At 39.6% G+C, this 18965-nt stretch overlaps 1 protein-coding gene across 1 annotated transcript in view; it reads right to left on the reverse strand.

Annotated features, from left to right (window-relative positions):
- The window catches only part of PHEX (phosphate regulating endopeptidase X-linked), a 102926-nt gene that overhangs the window by 36728 nt on the left and 47233 nt on the right, over positions 1 to 18965 (reverse strand). The window contains exons 13-14 of the mRNA XM_058828507.1: positions 4177 to 4254; positions 2495 to 2598 (exon numbers count right to left, since the gene is read on the reverse strand). Of these exons, the coding sequence (XP_058684490.1) occupies positions 2495 to 2598; positions 4177 to 4254 (182 nt within the window). The remainder of the gene's footprint in view (positions 1 to 2494; positions 2599 to 4176; positions 4255 to 18965) is intronic.

Below are 18965 nucleotides of genomic sequence, written 5' to 3' on the forward strand. Positions count from 1 at the left end.
TGAGCACAAGTAAAACCTCCCAGAGCTGTGGTGCCCTCAGGGGAGCCTGGCCCAGGACTGGCAGAACAGGCAACTCCAGCACCCCTTGCTCTGTCACAGCTTCCTAGCGCCTGTCCCACTACCCGTGCCCTGAGCAATGCTTCATCTGAGCTCCTCCTTCTCCTGTCAGGCAGATAAATGCCAGCGATGGAGGGAACAGAAGAGAGAATAAAGATTTTTGATAATTACTCCAGCTGTATGTTTTTTTCCTTTTTTTTTGATTAAAAGCCGTTGAATTTCCAAACCAATTCTTTTCCACTTCGTTATCCACATTTCCCCTTATTTTATCCAACTGCTTTGTCTTGTATCTCCCATCTCCTCTGTCCATCCCTTGATGGTCTTTCCCTGGTGCTTTGATTGAACAATCATTTTAATTTCACATTTAGCTGAGGAAAGTGATTCCAGATTGAAATAATATTATTGAGATATATGGTCTGCTAAAAGAATAGTGTTTTACCTTTTGGGTGTAATATTACTTTACATTTTATTTCCTTAAACACTCATTCTCTTATTTCTCTTTTTCATTCCACAACTTTGATGATCTTATAATATCTATCTCGAAATATAAATGTTATGCTAAAAGCTACTGAACTTGGGAAAAGAAGAAATTAAGCAAATAGAAACAAAATCCCAAAGGTAATTAGCTATTAACATAGCACCAAGCTTCATCAAAAATTCTGTGGAGTTCTATTAAATGTAGAAGTTTAATAAACAAAAACAGAAAAATGAGAGAAAAAAAAAGAGAGGTAAAAGCATCAGAAAGCAGTGGAGTATAATAATTTAAAAGTGGAAAGTGGCTAAAAAGTAGCTGATATTTTTGAGCTGGGTTTGACATGCCTCAGACTGGTAAATGGGAGTTATTGGTTTGTTTTAATAAATTTAAAAAAAAAAACATTACAGGAGATAGCAATGACTCTTTGTGCCTTGGTGTCCCTCAGCAGGCAGAGCGACACCACTTTCAGAGCCCTTTTCTATCACTGAACAGTTGCAGAGGCAGAATAATGTTCCAGCAGGAGCCCTAATTATCCCTCCCTGTCGGGGCTCAGGTGGAGATTACCTCCAGCCCTGCAGAAGGCAAAGCAAATAGCTGTGCTAACAAAGGGAAAGGACCAGAAATCAAACTGGCACCCCCAGGCCTGACTGCGCTCTGAGGGTTGACAAGAAAAGAGCTGCGAAGGTGATGTGGACTGGCTATTATGTAGTCTGGGAAATAAGGTGGTAAAGACAGGCATGAGAAGGTGTTCAATCTTGTAGTGGGCAAATGGATAACACTTTCATTTTTTAAGCATACTCATGTGACAGCTCTCAGACTACAGTCCTTGAGTCAGGGGCTGTCTACCAATTGATTTCCTTACAGGGAAGCTTTCCCATCATGCTAAGAATCGGCAGGTTCTGTATCAGTGCTGCCCCAAGGCTGACCATTATTATAGAGAGGCCAGTGTTGTTTCACTGCTCTCTTGGAACTGTTATTCTGAAGAGAATACACCATCATGGTCTAGTCCTGACATCCAGGAAAATTCCTAAAATCATCCCTAAAAAATCAACTGGTTGACCAGTTCAATGTCAGAGAAAGCTGTGATGAGAAGGTAAAATGCACAATGAAATCTAAGCTATAAATAATGGCTTGAACACACAGGGCCAAATTAAAACACCCTAGCCATGAACAAACTTCCTTTGTCCCTGTGCCTCACAGACAGCACAGATCCACCCCCAGAACAAGGTATGGTTCAGTTTGAGTAGGATTTCTGGAGTCCTAAGGAGACACCACCACAGGAGCTAAGCACTCGTACTGATTTCAAAGCCTGTGTGTAGAAGGAGTCATTTGTAAGTAGTATGATTAGACTAATTAAGTTCTGCTTAGGTTTTAATTTGCATTTTAAGGGTTTGATTACCCACCAGTAAGAAAAGAGAATGATTCTCTCATGTATTTTATGACAGTTTGTGACACAATCTGCACTCTCATGTTTACAAATAAATAAAAATAACATACATAGATTAAATTATGTTTCATTCTGTATCATTGCTATTAACAGCAGGCAACTAACAATGCTGATTTGTATTACTAATAATAACATTATCTCTTACTATGATTTCATTCCTATAAAATTTATTTCATAAATCCCTGCTGTACTGTTTCAAACTCTAACTGTGACCAAGAGACATAATCCATTTTTAATTGTGATTCAATTACTCCTTTATTCATTAAAATAAGTTTAAGCTTCAAGCATATTACTACTCTGCATATGAACAGGGATACCTAGAACTTACCAAAAAAAAAAAAAAATCCACAGGAGTTTCTGAACGATGGGAGTTTGCCCATAGGCTTTTTGTGGCATAACATATTGCTGTTAACATAATTCTATTAAAACTTAATATATAACAGTATTTAATATACAAATTAAATAAGTTAAAATATCGTTAGAAGATTATGTAAATTTGCCTTTTGTCTACTCACTCTGTTTTTGGAACTTCTTTTCTAAGCCAGTAGAAATCAGATTGTGCTGCGTATTTGCGAGTTTGCAATACATTGCCAAAATAATCGCTTTCTGTAAACTTCAGCTGTATCAAGAAAGCACAGGCATTTTTAAAGCATGTCCAAAGAAACAAAAGCTGACATAAAACAAGCAGAACTTTTATTTTCTATGAGATAATCACCTAATTTCTTAGTGATTATCAAAGCAAGTAAAATTTTCACACTTGGTAGGAAGAATAAATATTTTATGAGCTTAGCTAAAAAATAGTGTCTGAACAGATCTGCACAAGGGTCTGGAACAGTGGGAAAGCTCTTCACTGTGCAGAGTGCTGCTGAAGGAATCATAAGCACTGAACAATGGATTGCAGACTGCACATTTCTATGGCTATTATTAAGAGAGCCTCTTTCCAGGAGGAAGTAGGCTTACTTGTCTTTTTAAAAGTGCATTTTAAAACCACTTTCAACAATGTAATGAAGTCCTCTTTTTCCGTTTGCTTTACATTTTATAACAAATACTTCATATTCTGTGCCTTCTGAGAATTCTGCCACATTGAATATTTACAGCCATAGGGCTCCATGCTTCCATAAGTTTCCAAATCAAATAGCATTCACATACACAAAAATAAACAGGAAAGGAAAAGGGATGTTAATAGGTTATAAATCCCTGTCATCAGTTTAAAACAATTCTAGAATTTGTGAGGAAGTTGCTCTTCAGATGTAAAGTATGGTTTTGCAAGCATGAGTAAAGAAGTATTTTTTGCCAGACACTGCCACTTATCTGAGCAAATCATAGCTGAGTGATAGAGTTGGTCACATGCTCTGTCTCATTATTCTGTTTTCACTGCACCATCTCACCCTCCAGTTTCCATGGACAAGGACTAGGCTGGTGGAGTTGGTTGTCTCAATAAATGATGCCACTATTTAGTGTTTGTTCATGTGCTCTGGCAAAGATGATGGTCACTCTTTCATTTTACTGGTTCAGGATTGAATTTCTGTTTCTAGTTTCCCTGTGACTTTCAGTAATACAGTTCATCAAATGCATGCCATAGTTGGAAAATAGTAAAATATATTATTATTAGTAATCATTTGCCTTCCTGCCTTAGTTAGGCTGGACAGGTACTGGAGAAGGAAGGAGAGGCCCCACAGTACCCTTGTCAAGCAGGCAGCAGAATAGGCCTATACACTGGTTAGGACCTCTTGGCATGATTATAAGCATCAATTGTAAATTAAATTCATAGCCTGGAGAGATGTGGAGAACCCGTATAGGGCATCCTAAATTGTGATATTATGAGGTAAAATGCATTAGTCTCTTTGAAAATCATTATTTGAGAAGAAATGCTTTTGGTTTGTTCCATTTTTATAACTAAGTGCAAAATTATTACAGTGTGTGCTTAACCTTTAAAATGCTTAATAGCAGGAAGGTTCTTTGCACCCAGGCAGATTTTTACTCCCAGCAGGTCTCATGATCTCAGATACAACAGCACTATTTAGACACAATTTAGAGCTAGCACGCTTCAAAAATAAAATAAAAATAACCATGAGTCCAGGTGCATGCCAAACAAAAAACTAGCGTTGACTTTAGACTAGTTTTGACTTTAGACAGCAGCAAAACACAGCAAAGAATAGCTGCAATAAATGAATACAGCTGCAAGCCTGACACTTACTGTTTTGATGTCTTCATTAATATACGTGTCATTCATTATAAACTGAGGGTAACCAACTTTCGCCATAACTGCTTTTGCCTTTGAAAAAGAAAAAGAGAGAAAAAAAAGTTTTGACAGATAAAATCACTTCCCAGCCTACAGCTTTTTCTCTTTCTTGCTCAGTTTCTACTTTGTATTATTATGCTTCCCTGGAGCCATCCTAATTTAACTTCAAAACAACTTGCCTACAAGGTAAACTCGGTGCCACAAATGAGCTTGGCATCACAACACAGAGGGTCCAGATTCCATTGTCAGATTATCACAGTGGGTCTATCGCTGCCTGCAGAGCTTTTGCGTACTTACAGCCACGTGTCTGAGTGCAAAATCTTAACAGCTGATTTTCCCTACAGGGTTTTGTGCTAATCAGATGGTCAAATGCCTGTTTGTACAATGTTTTCCAAAGGACAACAGGAAACGGCCTGCTTCACTATGGCACAGTAGCTGGTACACATCCAACTGCTGAAATATATTTGATGCACAGATGTGAATCAACCTTGGTCCCAGCAAGTGCACACTGGTGTTTCCACTGAGAGCCACTTCTATCTGCACCTGAGGATGGATCCTTTTCTGAAGGACACTGTACTTTCTGAAAACGACTGGACTGATCTGTGGTTAGTTCTCCAGTTTCCCTCCTTTACTTTGCAGTCTTTGCCCTTTCCCTAATGTCAGTAGAGGTGTTAAAATAAGACACTGCACTTTTCATTAATTCTCTTTCACTCATGCCTTGGTCCCAGTGTTTATGCACAACCTGCATAAATGGTCCAGTGTGAAGTAGCTGTAGATGAGTATTTCCACTTTGTAAATCATGGTGTGAGTGTATTAACAGCCTTGGTAATGTCCTCACAAAAACACCAGAAGGCCACTCAGACACCCAGAATCTGTGTGGAAACAGGCTTCCAGAAGAAAAGCAGAAGTATACAAAAAGATAAGATGACATAGCAAGACATGAAATGTGACAAGTCCATAGGATAAATTACAGCCATGATGGACTAGGATAGCACAAAACTTTCAATTTTTTATGTTTTCAGGATGCTGAATGTAATTTCTCCATAAGTCTTCGGAATTCCCTCCACCCCTCAAAAAATGTTCCATGTTCATCAAACCCCCAATGTCAAAACTCAAATAAATTTTGCAAGATATGAAAAGCAATAAATAATTTGCCTTCAAAGCAAGTACAATCATACCAATCCTGCATTCTGCTCTCTGTGAGCAGAGCCTGGACCTCTCTAGGGTCCAACAACTTTTATTTCCTTCTTGCTGCAGAGACTGACTGCTCAAGGGAAGATTCCACTTCCTCCACATACCCTTTCTCCTTCTCCCACTTCACAGTATCTCAATACAGCTGGGCCTCCTATACAGCAAGACCTAAAACCAGCTGTTCCACAGATTTAAGAGGAGAGGTGATGGAGGATTGTCTCCATTTAACCAAAGTCATTCTGTCTCCTCTTTTATTTTTCAAGAAGAAAAGCCTCTTTTCTTCTTCAAACTCCTTCAATTTCTCAATCTCACTTCCAATCCAAAGTCATAATCCTCCATTTGTAACATCACGATTAATTGTGGTTGAGATAACTAAGATGTCACAAACAGAAGATAACAATTTCAGGTAGAAAATTAGCAGCAGGAGCAGACGATCTCTTAAGCAAGAAAGATCCCATTGTCATGCAAATTGCTCTAGTAATAAAAAAGCAATGGAAGAAAAATGCTGAATGGAAAATATTAAATGAGACAAATTAACTCTCAACAGAATGTTTCCTCACTTTGCCAGAAGGTTCAGCAGTCTTTCATGATATTTTAAATGCTGTGGTGGGGAGGGAGAATAAAAAGCCAGGAAGGAAGCACCATTTATCTGCAAGTTTGTGTGTAATCAAGAGTGTCTAAATTTTTCCTGGTGGTGTTGTCAGGTCCAACTGACCAAACCTTGCAAGGAATCAGAAAACTTCCTTTACTATTTCCCATGTTTCAATGCTAGTTAAAACTAGCTTTGGAAAAGGAAAGAGCAAAACCCATCAGTTTTAATTTCTGCTAAGTCAGTTAAACAAATCTGGTGAATCTCAAATGCTCTGCATGAATTCATCACTTGCTTTGTGACTTTCATATTTGATGTAACGAGATTGAAATTTCTAAGCATGAGAATATAATAGACATTATGGAGATTTTTCTTATAAAGGCTATATAAAACCCTAGTAAATAACAGAGCATGTCTTGAGATTTTTGAAAGCAAACTCAAAATGTAATGCTGCTTTTAGTACTTTGAGGCTTTGTCAATATCTAAAGCTGTCTGTATTTTGTGAGGCGGATAGATAGATAGATAGATAGATAGATAGATAGATAGATAGATAGATAAGGAAGAAATGTTATATTATTGCATTTGTTACTTAAAAGACATTACCACAATATGTGTGGTTTAGAGATCTGAGCGAATAAGACAGACAAAGCTCATACTGACAGTGAAGTATGCTTGGCTCCTGGTGAGGGAAACTGCTACCCACAGCCAAAGTAAAATTCATGAGAGAACACAGAAAGCCTTCTGAAGCCCTTGGGAATCCCTCTGACTGGGATTCCTCCTAGAAGCTTTGCATCAGGTGCAAACCTTTTCAGCTTAGCCCAGCACTCGGCCCTATTTATTTACACAACCGACAAGATAGAAAGTATCATGTTGAGAGCAGGTTTCTAAATTTGCTTGTTGGAAGTCTTGTTTCTGTGCCTATTTTTCTGTTCACTTGTGTAATATTTAACAGCAGTTGGGAGACTCCTTATTTATACAGCACAAGGAGTGGAAAACTCTTCTTCAGCTTGTTTACTCTTTGATAATGATGTCATTAATTTCCCTTTGATAGGATTAAAAGTATATATAAGAGGCCAGCCTTCCAGGAGGCAAGCACAGGGAGTCAAATGAAATGTGACAAATGTACAGGAACCAGCCATGTGGCAGTTGCACATGAATCCACCATAAATCCACCATGCACAACTTTTTATGGTTTAAAGGCTCATTTAACTCCTTTCTCTAATTTGCATATTAAACAGCCATGTGTACAGGAAGAAAAGAGGCGATGGAGTACTTCCCCCAGGCATCATTAAGCACTCAGCCTGCGTTGGGCTGTTGGGTAAATTAAGGAAACTCATCGCTGCAGGGCTCCTCTCCCACTAGCACAAGCAAGAGGCTCTCACAGGGTGCTTCAGGGTAAGTCATGACTCTTTTCTATCCCAGCAGCCAGAGAGAGCAGGCTCTGAGGCACAGGAGCCAGAGTGGGACTACCTCCACCACTCCTTGTGCATGAAGTTTCCCCACTGACTTCAACACAGCCAGGATTTTACCACCAGTGTCTCTGTCACAGTGAGAGCATTTCAAGTCAGTTTACTACACAGACAAAATAATAAATGAGCTTTCACTCTCTGCTTAACAACCTGCCAACGTGGGAACGCACACGTGTTTCAGTGCTCCAAAGCAGCCCAGTTTCCAGCCTATTCAAATTCTCACTTGACAACCAAGTGTGTGAGCATTCTGAGAGCCTTTTTGCCTCTCAGAGTATGACTTGGATATTTTATACAACACTAAGTACTGACATATTTTACTTACTTTAAAGAGAAAACAAAACAAAACATATATCTCATGACAAAGTTTTATGAGTCTGACAGAGAATCTGTATATTAACTTGACTCAATAACTTTGTGAAGATCATTTTTAAGCTTCTAAATATGTAAAAAATTAATACAATTACAGCTCACTGAAAAATTAGCATGAAATACATAGTGAAAGCTAAAATCATTCATGGCAAAGTAATGTTCCATTTAATTACAAAGATTAATTCAGCCTTTATATATGTGCCCGGTCTTTTCATTTTTCATTGCGAACAGATGATTCAAGAGCCATCTGGCAAAACTGCTGCATAAATATCACTGCATCTATCTAGGGTTTACATATGGAAAACTAGGAAAATAGAGTGATAGATTTTGGCAAAACACAGGAAAGTTCCATCACAGAGCTAAAGCCCAGTCCTACAGACGTCAGTAGGAAGTCACTACTGACTTGAGTGAGAGATGGATTGAGCTCACCCTAATGATGCACAGAATTTCCTTTGTGGGAAAATGAAATATCAGGGATTTTCACATTGTCAACTACAATGGAAAGTGAAGTGGCAAGTCAAACGTGAACACTTGGCCTGAAATGACAATTTCTAACAGTACTTGATCTGCAGTGAACTGTTTAATCCATACTCAAGAAGTGTTGTAGTTAAGGCCTTGCGCTGCGGAAGATATCGGGATGTAACGGAAAGCTAGTAACCCACCCCTCTCTGTTAGGATAGCAAGGCCCCCCTGCAATTAGCCAATAGCACCTGTGATGTAAGCAGATGGGAGTAACACAGTGAACCCAGGCTATAAAATGTTAAGTTTCCCTGCAATAAATCGCCATATTGCCATCCATCACATTGATGCAGTGGAATGTGGATCGCGCGGCTGAGGATAGCCGCCCGTGCTGGTTCCAGCCAGGGTACCAGCCTTGCTTGAACCCCCACAAAGAAGACAGATTATCATTATTTATTTTTAAAACTTGGCTTAACTGTCCTCTTTTTCTTGCATGTCACAATAATAGAAGCTGTATAGACTTTTCAAGAACTGGTGTTTCATTTAATGATAATTCACATACCACCACACTGCACCATAACCATCCCTTCTGCATTACAATAATTGTTTTGAATGCTCTAAAATAATTGTTAAAATAGTAAAGACATAAAATACAGCTATCATTCTGTCTTAATAATAGCTTGAGGCCAAGGCTAAAGGAAAAAAAAAATAATCAAGTGACTTATGTGAATAATGACACCCATGTATACATAAAATTGCTTTCAGTTAAATACGCATTATGATCTCAAAAGTAGCTGAGTCCATTTAACAACTTTGTGCTGCCAAATGAAAAAAATGTCCTAGCCCTTGTTCTTCTTCTGTGCTCCTCTCAGCTCTGTCCATCTTCTCATGCTGCCTGCACCCCAGCCTCCAAAGGCTGCCTCAGCTCCTCAACACAACTTTCTGTGGGACCACTTAACACATCAATAAATACAGCAGAAATTTAACCAAGTTTTTCCCCAACTAATTTTCTGCCAGATCACTGAGCTGAATCACTCAGTCACTACATGGAGAGGTTCTAGAACTTTTGGAAGTGCTAGGGACACATGATGTGGAAAAGTGGAGAAGGATTATGTGGTACACTAGTTACCACCTCCTCTGAATGATCTTTTGAAACCTAAGCCTGACTCAGAGAAAACTTACTGACAAGTAAATACTACTTAGTACATTTAAAAATACCATACCATACCATACCTTATAATCCTAGGAAACAGAGAAGAAAAGGGGCACAGCAATTCCTAAGCAAAGTGTTCATTGGGATTTTATGTTCAATCTCAATACCTACTATTTAGCAAGACAATATTATTACTCACTGTAAAGATTAAAGCATCTGAAAGTTTAGTAGGACTACCATGAATAAAAGAGCCAGAAAAAGCAACAATGAACATCAGTGCCACTCTTTCCTGTCCTAAATCTCTTCTGGCTCTCTGGAATACAACAATTCAGTCATTGGTTCAAGCACAGTGATGGAAGTTTCACTGGAATTAATTTTTCAGTTTGAACTAATCCCACATGAAATTATTATTTTATTTTAGCAATAGAACTGGACTAAATCAGAGCAAGTGGGAAATTAGCATCTTTATTTCTGTCTTACTTATATAAACATACTAATTGACTGTGATATTTTCATAAGCACAACTTCTCAGTTCAGTGCAGCACTACAATTAATAGACCTATTCATGTTTTCTTCTTCCACCAGGAACTCATTTTGCTTTATTTTTGTTACATTTGCTTTAATTTTGTTAAGAAAAAAAAAATTATTTGTCCATTTTATTTTAATTCTATTTTCCATTTGCAACCTCCCTATGACAATCAGCATGATTCCATTATCTTATACACAGAATATTATATGTGAGAGGCAGATATTCTGTCCTTCATGAACAGAATGTCAGATCTGCAATACCTTCCTTTGTGGCACACAGAAAATACTTTCATCTTTGAAGATATAAGTAGACTTATACTACAGACCAGCACAACCAAGTTCCTGGCACAGGATGTGTTTAACTGCTGACTATTTCTGTCCAAAGCACCCAGGTGAGTTTTAAGGGTCTTTGTATTCTCAGTGGAGCTGGAATGATGCCCATGGGCCAGAAGAAAGGATGATGCCCAGATATGCAAAATGACTCAGCTATGGCACCACACCAACAGTGACAACTCCAGCATGGGGGGTTCTGCACTGGATTCCCCTCTGCACCCCTGTGGATCACTTGGGGCATGACTGCACCTGGGTGTGTGGAAAGTTGGGAGCTCCTCCAGCTGCACTTCAAACAAGCCAGAAACGAATGTATTGTGGTCTGAAGACACAAACTATCATTAGGATCATGCTGATATAGATATAGACACATGCCCCATGGTGTGTGCTGCTAAGCTGCCTTTGATAGGACTCATGCCAAGCTAGGTTTGAACGTTTACTTAGCACTGTAAAAACCATTCTTCTGCCTTTATTTTCAGGCAACAATACATGACTCCCAATACAGTTATGTCTGAAAACCAAACAAATACTTCCAACTCAAAATTCTCTTTATGTTTTGAAATTACCTTAGATATCTTTATTGATAAAATTTTGCACCAGGATCCTGAGGATTTGCAATAGAAAAAAAAAATAAAATTAAATAGCCACCTTTGGCTGGTCTTTGTCACATTGGTGAGCTGCAGAAATTATTGTGTTCAGTTTTCCATAGAAACTCCTTCCTGGACCCATTTCACTGCTCACCCCCAGAACACCTCATGAGTTGATCTACACTCCCATGTTCATGCCACCTCTTGCTGAAAACACACCCACCTGGATCCAAAAATCTTTTATGATGTTTTGTTTTAGCTCTGGGCAAGCAGCAGGCTTAAGAAAACCCATTGTGCTAGCAAAATGTCCCCAGAGAGACAAAAAACCTGTTGTGTGCTGAGATCTCTAGCACTGGACACTGCAAGAGGGGCAGGCTCAGAGATCAGGAGAGAGTGAGGAAGCTCTCTCCCCATCATAACTGTATGGGAAATGATTTACCACAGCGTTTCTCTTCCAGTTTTATGCAAAACTCTGAATAACCTGTTCCAGAAAGAGACAACTTCTGACCTTAGCCTCTGCTTGCATCAGTTTATATTCATTTAACATTTTCAAGGTTAAGCAAAGGTTGCTGAGCACTTTTTAAAATAAAGAATAGCATGTGAAAAAATTTCCTTTTCATTTCTCATTTCACAAGTGAACTTCAGCTGCAGTCTTGATGCAACTGAAACCAGACACAGCAGAGACTCCTTTTAATACTACTCAGATTGAAATAGTGAATGAGAATTTAAACACAAGTATTACTCATGACTTGCATATTTTATCTCTGAGGAGGAATTCCTTTTGCTTGAACAGAGACTCTGACCAACACTGTACCAGTAAGCATGTCACTATCAGTTGCCCATGCCTTGTGATATATGGGGGGGAAAGCAGACGAGCACATAATCAAAAGCATAGGCTGCAGAATATAGAAAAAATATATTCAAAAAATACTCTATTCCCTGCTCAAGATCAAATTCCTCTCTATTCCAAACCTTTACATATTTTTTTTTTTAAATAAATTATATCTAGGTATTTTCACATTGATGAAGCTCATCCCATATGCAGAAAACTGAGCACAAGGCACTTCACAGCTCCCTCCCAAATGAGGGCAGCCGAGGAAGCCTTTACTCTTAGTCACAGCATCCTGGCCTCTAAAAGGCCACTAAAGGAACAAATTCCTGAGTCTGATGAGCTCCATGTCGTAAACCTCCTTTACAAGTAAACTCCAGCAATGCCAGTACCTGAAGCCATTTAAAATCTCACAACTTTGCTTCAGACTCCAGAGACTGGTACAATACCTAAGCAAGTTGAGGTGCTGCTGGTTCATACTCCTGGTTGTGGACAGCACAGTGCCAAGACTGAGGGTCCATAGTGGGGTCCCAGCCCACAGCTCCTCTCTCAGTGGGCATTCACAGGACATGGAGATCACCACAGGCTGGAAATGCACTTTGATTGCAAAGAGCAAGGGAATGCCAAGCAGGTACCTGATCATGCCCTTGTAGACTCCTCCAGCTCTCCTGCACCTCGATATCTGCTACTGCTGAGCTGGGGGATGACACTGTCTTTGTAACTGCACCTCTACAGGAGACAGGTTTATTTGTTAAAATAACTAAGAGAGTGAAAATTAAAGCTGAAACTGTCCAAGACTTCCAGGGGTGGTGGAGGATCTCTTGCTCTTTGGAAGAATTACTCTGTCATTTAGCATAAGAATGCTTTCATGTTGGGTTTCTGCCATAAAACCTTCAGATTCACCCTAGTTCCTGAGCATCTGCAGGTGTCTGTCCATCTGTCTCCCTCCTATTTCAAGCATGAGATTTGTCACAAATGTTTTGATGTCACACACCCATTCTGGCCTTGTGTAGTCATGGCAGAGTCTAAAAAATGACAGCTGTGAGATCAGGGTTAAATACAATTTCCTCTCCCTTCACCTGTTTTCCACTATCTGTTTGCACGGTGCTCAGGTTATTAATGGAACTGACATCCCTGCACAACTGAGTGAGCAGTAGCAGCAGCCAGATAACAAGGGAGAAGCTGACAGCAGCAATCTAACCCCAGAGATAAGAGATAAGCAAACATGCCATGGCTATTAGTTTCAACTCTGGCCAATGGAGAAGAACATCTCCTGTGGTTACTGATCAGGAAAGACCAGTCTTCCTGTGAAGGTTAAATTAAATTCAGGATGTGATAGATTATTCTTAGAGTTCAAAAATTAAAGTTTGTGATGAGAAATAAATATTTGATGTAAAACAAATAAGAAAGAAAAGGGGATGTTAATCTCATAGAAAGACCTATTTTTATTCCGAGAAAAACATGGAACTCTTCTACACTAGAAGGAAAGTACCATTCTCTGCTTCTCCCAGGTGAGAAAAATGTTAATCTAAGAATTGGCATTTTCCAAACAGCTGTCTCAGGAATGGTGCAGGAGTGACAGCCTGAAAATCCTGACCAAATTCCAAACTAGGTGAGCAGTGCAAACTTTTCAAATCCCTTACATCATTTCTGAGTAGCACCTACTTTCCTTCCAGCTTCCCATTGAGTTGTCTCCATATTTTCATATGTCCATGCACATGGTAGAAGAAGAGCTGTTCAGCCTCAAAAAGGGATGACTGAGAAGGAACCTCATCCATGCCTATAAGTACCTGAAGGGAGTGTCAGGGGATGGAGCTGTTTTGTGGCTCCACTCAATGGTGCTGAGCAGCAGGAGAGGCAGAAACTGTGCACAGGAAGTTCCACCTGAACATGAGGAAGAACTCCCATACAGTGGAAGTGACCAAACACTGACACAGATTGCTCAGAGAGGGCATGGAATCTCCCTCACTGCACATGTTCAAGAACCATCTGGGCACAATCCTGTGCCATGTGCTCTGGGATGACCCTCCTTGAGGAGGGAGATTGGAGCAGATTACCCCATTGTGGTCCCTTCCAACCCAAGCCATTCTGTCTTTCTGTGAAATATTAGTAAAACCAGAAAGATAAACACCTAGAGATATATTTAATGCACAAGGGAATTGCAGACATGTTGGAAAAGAGTTAAAATGTGACTGCCTTTTCCAAGCTTCAACACATTGCAACCTTCTGAAGAGATCTGTTCATTGCTCCTTGCAATGCAACTACTACAATACAACCAGGCCCTCGAATTTTTTGCATCTAGGCAGAGATTACCCTAATTTCAGAATGCTCACTTGCACAAAGAAGTGTGGCTAAGGTTTAATTGGCACTCAACAAAAGTACATTTTCCAATTTAGAAATGGCAAGGTTGTTTCAATAATATATGAATCAAACTTTCCAGTAAAACCAGTAAATTAGGAAGTCAGCAGTCACCCCTGTGACTTTTGAACAGGAGTGAAGTGTCTAACTGCAATTAGAGTCTTTGGAAATTCCTCCTGCTTTTCTTAGCTCTTCTGAAGTATGTCTTGCAGCTTCTATGAGTGCTCTGAAGCAGTCTTACACTTTGTGAAGTTCTCTGACATCCTTGAAGCAAAGACATAAAATCATCTTAAAGGAATGTGGAAAAGGTGTCGTGCAAGCTTTAGTTTTGAAACTCCATCCCTCTCATTTTACCAAGTGTTGTTCTATCAGTTTTGTGCCGGCTTTCATTCTAGAAATAGCCATTGAAATCAGAGGCACTGAGTCTCAGGGCTATTTCCTCTGTCATATTTTTGCGTTAGTTTTCATAGTGGGGTCCCCAGACCCCACAAGACTCAAAAGGTATTTTTAATTTTTGCAGAGCACCCAGTAACCACTTTCAAGACTGGATGATTTGTCATCTTTGTGCAAAACTAGCTTGGCACTAAGCAAGATTAATTTCATCTCCTGAAAGTGTGGTGCCTGGCCTTTTTGCCTGGGCATCATCTGAGGCATTTTTGCCTCAGAATCTCAATGAAATGTTATTTTTCAGAACTATATCTACTGCATGCCTTGGGCAGGCTATGTAAAGAAAAGCAGGAGGCTCCATCCTCACAGTATGTATTGCTGTGACTTTACAGAAGCGAGAGTGAACACAAAAAGAGAACAGGCAATGATGATTCTCTGGTTTCTGCACTGTCACAACATAGAAGGTGACATTTTTCAGACAAGCAAAAAGAGATGCTTTTTAACCACAGAGCAGCACAGTGAGGCAGTGGGACTCATTGCTTTGGGAAGTTATGGATGATGAAAATTGTTGTGAGTTCAAAAAGTCATTAGACAAACCCACAGCAGGAAAATATGAATAAATCCAAAGACACCACTTCTGGCTCAAGAAGCAAGTGAGCTGCAGTTTGTCAGAGGCCAGGAAAGGACAGTGGGAATGTGTCCCTTTATGCTTGCCCTGTCCTTATATTCATCTGTAAACATCTGCTACTATTTGGCCACTGTCTGAAGCAGACACTGGACTCTGCTCTGAGCTGTATATGGTCATAGTGAAATCACCCAAACGTGAAGAGAGAGACGCCACAGAGAACTGAGAAAGGGGGTTACAGCTCAAATAATTGACTGCAGGGCTGGATAGGGCCAGCAAGTTCCGGCTGGGAAATGAATGGCTTCAGCGGGATAACCCACGGACACCTACCTCCTTTAAAGTACCTATACTTTGTAAAATCAGGGCTTCTACAGACAGCTCCTGATTTCCTAAGGGCTATTGGCCCAAATTACACTGTGTTGTCTAGGGAGGGTTTCTGTAGTTCTCTGAAGCAGCAGAACAAGCCCTGTAGGCTAAACAAAGGTACCTAATGCTGTCTGAGAGAGCCACCTGTAGCTAGGTATGGTCCTGATATTTTCCTGTGCTCCTCTTGGCTCAGTCTTCAGACTCATAGATGTGGAGAAACAAATGTTGCATATACAACTTCCTTAGAAATAAAGCAAAGCAGCAAGCAAGTTCAGGAGCCAAATGATTGCAGTGACCTTGGGATTTTGTGCTCCATGACTTAAGGAGGTTAATAATGTTACAGAAAAATCTTACTAGAAGAAAAACAAGCTCTTTTTTGGCTTATCATCCATGCTTTAAAAATAGTACTGCAAAGAAAAAAAAAAAAACAAAACTAACTTCCAAATAGGAAGTTATTCCTGTGCAATAGCCTAACAAGATATTTTACAAGAAAATTGCAGAATTTAAGAAAAACATCTTTTTTCAAGCCTCCAGTTAAACCCAAGAACAAAGGGCATTTTAGGAAGGAAAAATAATAAATAATAAAATAATGTTTCCTACCCAGGAGTGGGAATAATTTAACATGTCGGTGATGATCTTCCATTGAATTATCTTTTGAAGATCAGAAGCAATAAATTACCATTTTAAAGAAGTGAGCCCTCACCACAAAAGTTAAGTCAATGGAGTTTCAGTTGTGGGTTCCCCCTTTCCCCTGTGGCCCACCATGCCAAAACACAGCTGTCAATACCATTTAGCCATCACAGCTGGCTGCATTCTGCACCTTCACTGTAAGGGAAACAAAAGGGTCTCCCTTCTCTCCCCCCTCCCCTGTCGTCCTGCTCAGAGGTTGTGACATGGCCATAGGTAACTCACAGAACATGCATTTGAAGACTCTTGCCAGGCATACCCTTGGAGCTGCACCCAATTGAATCATTTCTCTGTTCTTCAAATGAGGGCAAAATGTAATGACCCTTACAAAAGAGACTAAAAGGGCAAGAACAGAAACCTGTTTGGGGTGCTGGTTTGTTTATTTGTTTATCAGAGCATTCCACTGAAATTGGGGTTGACAAGACATACTTGAAGCAAATTTGAAATGGTAGTCAAATATGGTACAATAAAGAAGGGCTTGAGTAGAGCAGAGGAGCAAGAAGAGGAGAGAAAATAGCATCACAGCAGAGCCGAGTGCTTCTCTCGGACTCAGAGCTCCTTTGGAAGCAGCGTGAGCTCCATCCAGAGAGGCAGGTGAGAACTGCACGTGAAGGCAGTCACCTAACCCGGTTAGAAACCTTTCCTGTAAAATAGGCTTTTAGATGTCTGGTTTAAATTCATCTTTCGACCACAGAAAGAAAGGAATGGAGGGAGGAGAGAGGTAAATTATTAGATGTTATCTCATTATATTGTTTTGTTACAAAAGGAATGTCAAACCTTAACTCCAGACTATACAAGGGCTAAAGAAATTATTCTCAAGGCTGCAAGACAATTGTTCCCTGTGTCACATGGAGTAGTAGATTTGATCCTTTTAACATCAAATTAGTAGTGTCCCCTCTGAGTAACATAAAACAACAGGACAGACACAAAGAGTGACAGAAAGTGATTAGATAGAGCTGACAAGCTGCCTAAAGCAAAATTCAAGAATAGTTTCTACCAGAAGGTCTTTTGTAAGTCCTTTGGAGGTCGATGGTTCCTTTGATTGCAAAGCATCAGGCTGACAGCAAGGTATACAAATTTGGCCTCAGCCAAGCACAAAAGAAAGGTGGGCATCAGTCAGAAAACAGGAAGCAAAAAACACACAAAACAGTGAGTATCTGAATAACAGAGAGGATTTGCAATTAATTCTATTTCAAACCTGCCATGTCCTTTACATTTCAGTGTTGTCATCTAAAGATACAACCACCACAAGGCTCTCTGTGCTAATTGCCCAGACCCCCAGATCCCACATTGACCCTCTTCTTCTTTCAGGAAATGAGTAAAAAAAAATTTTATGACCCAAATATGCCTGGAATTAAAGAAAAATTAAAGGTGAATTAAATAGATCACATGGAGGCACAGTAAATAAAACCACCATCAGGTTTCTGCAGTTAATTTCTTTTCAGAGCATTTGAACATTTCAAGAATGTAATGAGATTAAAATACAGAGGATGAGCAAAATATCTGAATCAGTCATTTCCATGTAGGATATAGCTCTGCCATGGAACTTAGGACAGAAGCTCCAATCTGCACGACTACAAGGGACAATGTGACAGTTACTGATTTCTGTTTATGAAAGCATAAAAGACCAAAACATCCTTTATCTAACTAATAGCTTCCTTTCTTTACTTAATTGATAAAATAGAATTAGAACATTTTGGTTGAAAGGAAGAACATCTTGTCCAATGGCCAGAACACCTCAGGGTGACCAAAAGTTAAAGCACATTGTTAAGGGCATTGTCCAAATGCCTCTTAAACACAGGCTTGGGCCATCGACCACCTCTCCAGGGAGCCTGTTCCAGTGTTTGACCACCCACTTGGTGAAGAAAAGCATCTTAATGTCCAGTCCAACCTCTCCTGATGAAGTAGCTTTGAACTGTTCCCACACATGCTGGCACTGGACCCCAGGAAAATGAGATCAGCACCATCCTCTCCACTTCAGGAAGATGTAGAAGTGGCCCCTCAGCCTTCTTTTCTCCAAACCAGACAGCCCCCAAGTTCCTAGCTGTTGCCCTGCACTCTCTCTCTCTTCCAATTTCTACTTGTTGCCTGGTGTTTCTCCATCCTGGGTGTAGAGCCCAGCATTTGGATGAGATTTATTGACAAAGAAGTGCAACTTTTACAGATCTCTACAATAAAGTAATACTGGGTTTTTTTCTAACCAACCAATCTTCCTCATAAAATTCATGCTTGTCTTTGCTGCTTTATTAAAGCCTAAGTATTGAAAAAGTAACAGCAGAAAGTGCTAGACTCATGAGATTTAATTAGAACAGTGTAACAGATTTTGAAGGTTTTGTTGTATTATAAAACTTAGATTTCCCCAGTGAATTATCTGACCCTAAATGTAATGAATCTATTTCTTGAATTAAAAACATGCTCATCCAAGTGTTCCAGGACAAATAGAAGATCTATCATTAACAATAAATAATATTTAATAAACATGCACGCATTCCATGTCTGGAAAGCTACCAAATGTCTCTCTAGGCTCTTTCCTTCCAGCCAAGTAGCTATTTCTGTGAATCTGAACTTAAACTTGTAGACGTAAGTCGTATCACATAATTGTTGCTGCAGTATCTAAGGCATTACATAACACTCGTGTCTTACAAATTTGACCTGCTTCCTATGTCAGCAAACTATGAAATGGTTTTTCAGCTCAGTCAGAATGATTTTAAACCATTGGCTATTTGTTTAATAGATTATGGCTTGTAGTATTATTTTTGTTGTACTTAGGGAATTTAGTTTGTCAGGCATTGTTCAGCCCAGACTCACTCCACTAAC

The sequence above is a fragment of the Poecile atricapillus genome, chromosome 1 (genome assembly GCF_030490865.1).
Source record: "Poecile atricapillus isolate bPoeAtr1 chromosome 1, bPoeAtr1.hap1, whole genome shotgun sequence".
NCBI lineage: Eukaryota > Metazoa > Chordata > Aves > Passeriformes > Paridae > Poecile > Poecile atricapillus.